This window comes from Phoenix dactylifera, chromosome 5 (assembly GCF_009389715.1).
Source record: "Phoenix dactylifera cultivar Barhee BC4 chromosome 5, palm_55x_up_171113_PBpolish2nd_filt_p, whole genome shotgun sequence".
NCBI lineage: Eukaryota > Viridiplantae > Streptophyta > Magnoliopsida > Arecales > Arecaceae > Phoenix > Phoenix dactylifera.
The window spans coordinates 16,485,512-16,489,846 of NC_052396.1; the positions used below are offsets into that span (position 1 = coordinate 16,485,512).

The 4,335-nt window shown below is 42.6% G+C and overlaps 1 protein-coding gene across 4 annotated transcripts; it reads right to left on the reverse strand.

The window, feature by feature from the left end:
- Positions 1 to 1,711: 1,711 nt before the first annotated feature.
- Positions 1,712 to 3,829, reverse strand: LOC120110905 (chromatin assembly factor 1 subunit A-A-like). 4 transcript variants are annotated; one of them, XR_005512021.1, is made up of 3 exons: positions 2,599 to 3,829; positions 2,072 to 2,505; positions 1,712 to 1,927 (listed from the first exon to the last, which is right to left on the reverse strand). XR_005512021.1 is itself a non-coding variant. In XM_039126879.1 (2 exons), the coding sequence occupies exons 1-2, from the start codon at positions 2,302 to 2,304 to the stop codon at positions 1,909 to 1,911; spliced, it is 249 nt and encodes an 82-aa protein (XP_038982807.1). In that variant the 5' UTR covers positions 2,305 to 2,586; the 3' UTR covers positions 1,712 to 1,908. The 4 variants fall into 4 exon arrangements, 1 of the variants encoding a protein (XP_038982807.1); XR_005512022.1 differs by having other exon boundaries at positions 2,595 to 3,829; XR_005512020.1 differs by lacking the exon at positions 2,599 to 3,829 and having other exon boundaries at positions 2,072 to 2,570.
- Between the last annotated feature and the right edge of the window lie 506 nt (positions 3,830 to 4,335).

Consider the following 4,335-nt stretch of genomic DNA (forward strand, 5'->3'; position numbering starts at 1 on the left):
GAACAGAAAGCATCAACTCAAAACCTGTCAGCGAGTCGACTCCTGAAGTGCGCGAGTCGACTCCGATGTTCACCGAGTCGACTCCAGGGTAGTATGAGTCGACTCCTAGGAGTCACAGGCAGAAAAGTCAGAGAGCAGTTTTCGGGTCTGAGATTCGAGTCGACTCCAGTGGAACGCGAGTCGACTCCGATGGTTGGCAAGTCGACTCCAAAGAAAGTGAGAGTCGACTCTCAGAGGAACACAAGAAAAAAGTCAGAGAACCTTTTTCGGACTCTGAGATTCGAGTCGACTCCCGCAATACGCGAGTCGACTCCTAGACACCGCGACCCCAAAGAAGACAGAAGACCAATCTGCTGTGTCTGAGAGCCGAGTCGACTCCTAGAAAGCTCGAGTCGACTCCAAGGCAGCGGTACACCAAAAGGGCAGAAGACTTAGTTTCGGAAACTGAGAGCCGAGTCGACTCCGGGAAAGTTCGAGTCGACTCCAAGACTGGACGAGCCAAAAGACAGAAGATCGGGAGTTCGGGCTCTGAGCGCCGGGTCGACTCCCAGGACAGTCGAGTCGACTCGAGTTGGCCAAGTTGAAAATTGGCTCCGTGGACTTCATGGGATGAGCCGACTCCGAAAATGCCAAGTCAGCTCCAGAAGTTGGCGAGTCGACTCCGGGTCAAGACGAGTCGACTCCCAGTCGAAGAGGCTACTTTAATTCAAATCCGAAACAGTTGCCGAGTCGACTCCAGAAAAACATGAGTCGACTCCCGCTACAGCCGAGTCGACTCCTGATCGCGCGAGTCGACTCCAACCCACCAACGGACATATTGTCAGGCTGTGCAGAGTGTGCAGAACGGGCAGAAAAAGGTCTCTAACGGCTAGTTTCCGTGGGGGTTGGTTTAAATAGCCATAGAGGACTGTAGCAAAGTAGAGAACAACTATTCCACTCAAAGAAATCAAGCATTCAATCTCTGCAACCTGTTCTTCAACGGAAAAGAGGGAAGAGCGACATTAACTCCATCCAACTTCCTCTTCCCAGCATTTAAGAAAGCCTCCTCCTGCATTCAAGTCGATCACACATTCAAGAGGAGACCCGAAGTTCGAGAAGCCCTACTCAACTCCAACTCAAACGTGTTTGAGGGCTTCTAACTTCTCTTATGTTTATATTGTTGCTTATCTGCTTTTGAGAAGCTTTGTTTTCTGTTTGTCCCTTTTATTTACAACTTGTCTTTGCTTGATTCAATCGGGGGATTGAATCAAGAGTCTTGAGGTTGGTTGGTGAGCCGAGTGTAAAACCAACGTGTGTAAGGGTTCGATTGTGATCCCGGAAAAACAATCAGGGTGGTTCTAGTCGGTGAGCCTGGGAAAACCGACCGAGTTCGTTATGAGCTCGTAAAACAACAAGTTTGGTTGTGAGCTTGTAAAACAACCGGCTGTAATCCAAGGAGTTATAGTGAATTTCCAAGTGAGACTTGGGGAGTGGACGTAGGAGCAAGGGTTAGCTCCGAACCACTATAAAATCCTTGTGTTTGTGATTGTTTGTCTCTTTCCTTTACTCTCATTTCATTCACAGCACATAGCAATTAATTAATCATCTGGGTAAAGCATTAATTAGTCATCCACAACGTTTTAAATAGCTAAATTCTTTTAAAACCCAATTCACCCCCCCCCCCCCCCCCCCTCCTGGGTTGTCTATCTGGGCAACACATCCATACCATATGTTAAGGTGATAATCATCACCAAACACATCAAAATGTAAATTAACAATTCCAAAATATCTGATGTTGCTATTCATCCAAACAACCATCATGTACACAAAAATATTCTTATACCAAAAACTGGATTCTGCTTGTAGACAACTCCACCATGATCATCTGAACAAAAGTTATCCATGTACCAGAAACTAGATTTCACATGCTCATAACTCCACCATGTATCTGAGAAAGCAAAAAAGAATACACAATCAATAACCACATGTGAATAATAATAAACTAAAATTCAAGTATAAGTTCACAATGACATTTCGTTTAATTTGGTCCAAATCTCTAAATAACCTACGTAATATAAATGAGAATACATACCAACGAGTATTTGTACCACCAGTTGAATACATGGCCCCATCATGATGGATAGATGACTTGTGCGTTTGAGTCTTTCCCTTTAAGAACTCTGTCACCAAACTTGTAAGATGTACAATTTGCTTCTGTTCTTCCTCTCGCTCTTTCTTTTCCTCCTCACGCTCTCTCCTCTCCTGCTCCAATTGCCTCCGCAGCTCCTCACGCTGTATCTCACGCTCCATCTTCATCTCCTCCATCTTAGCTTTAAGTTTCTGCAACTCCCCAACATGGTCTTATGACACACGACTAGATGTGGAAGAAGATGAAGAAGGCTTCGGCCCATCCCCAAATCCAAGAATGTATCTCTTTCTTTTTCCAAGTGCCTGCCTAGACATCTCCTCTGATGTTAATTGCACACCGGATTGGGAAGATTCTTCTCGCAAGCTCAACATCTTTGACTGTCAATGCAAAGGTAATAACAGAATTAAATGTATATAACCTTGCAAAAGCAGAAACTGATTTAAATGATTATTGAGATTTTAGATACCTACATGTTTCACAGTGCAAATAGGATCAATCCACTTTTTGTTCTTCTTGGTATGCGTTTTCTTATAGAATTCTGGAAATTCAAGATTTTCAGAACCATTAAACTCCGACTGCAAAGTGTAATTTAGATTAGCATATGGCCACTACATAATAAGAAAACTAAAATAACTGACAGATCTACTTGTATAAAAGGATTCCAAAAATATACTTGCAGCAAACTAGAATAAAAAATCTACTTGCAGCAAATTGTCTATTTTAGAGAAATAAAAAGAAAGAAAAGAAAATGTGCATAACAAGAAGGTCAAAAAGGATGGAAGAAGAAGAAAGAGGTCGGGTATCAGCACCTTTTCCTTCCACTTGGCCTTTCCAAGGATTCCAGTTAAGGTCAATGTAGATTAGGAGTTCCTGTGTCTGCCACATGACATCAGCCGGCATCTGTGGCTTTGACTTAAGGAGCCCCTTCATCTTCCTCTTCCATGCTGGCGGGGGGCTTCCGGAGGGACCAGGCCTCCATATTGCAGAGCACCCCCGACACCATGGCACTAGGGTTAGAGCTAGAGCAAGGGTCAGAGTTCATGGGGGCAGAGAAGCAAATGGAGGCCGTTAGGATGCAAGAGGAGCAAGTTCTACTCTTATAACATTCTCCTCCACCAGTTTTAGCAATCAATGAAATCCTAGTGTTACTGCATATCTTTCCTCAGGAAACAAAAAGGGAAATAAAAAAAAGAAAGAAAAATGAGCACATGGAACCACCTATAGAAAAGAAACTAACAAAATCTTATTTAGTTTAGTGGTTCGTCAACTCTATCGATGCATCATAAGACAAAGGCTCCGTTGCTTCACTGCACAACAACCTCCACAAGCAAAAACCTCCTTTAGTACGAGCTCCACTGTTCACAAGCACAAAATACTACATTCTAATCTTATTGCAAACAATGTAATAACTAAACTAGTTGACAGCAGAAATAACAGATTTTTTAAATTTCTCATATCTTTGGCAAGCCTAAATCATATTATCTTACCCAAGAAAAATCCCGATCATATTTGAATTTTGCTATTTTATTAACAGAACCAGCAACCAGTTAGTGAAAGCTTGCAATCTTATTTTTCTTCATCAGAAATGAAACAAGAAAAGGGACAAATGGAAATAAGCAGCTTTATTACAAGACAAAAGCAAAAATTATTACTTAACACTTACTTCATTCATGCACATTATAATACAGGAATCCTGATCCCAGATAAAAACTATATTTATTTTAATTATAAGTAAAAAAATTGAAATTACTTTTTTTTTGCTTAAAGTGGGTGCTTCATACAGTGCGTGTACGAATACACCCAATAAAGTAAAAATACAACAACTCACGGAGTGCCAGTGACAGCTCCCCCTCCTCCGACCAAAGGGCGTACCCTGAGTAGGCGAATGGGCGAACGGAGAGGCGACGGGCAAACGGGCGAACGGAGAGGCGACGGGCAAACGGGCGAACGGGCGAACGCGATGGGTGAAGGCGACGAGTGAAGGTAGAGTTAAAGTAGAATTTACCAAAACAAAAAAAGTTAAAGCAGAATAGAGGAATAGGGAATTAGGGTTTGTTTAGTTTTTCACGTCCCCTACATACATCCTTTTCGCGACTAAATTTGTTTTAGTCGCTGGAGGGGAACCTTTAGGGACCAAAATTTAGTCGCCAAAAATTTTACCTCCAGCCAAAGCGAAATACTGGACTCGCGCCAATTTGGTTTTGCTT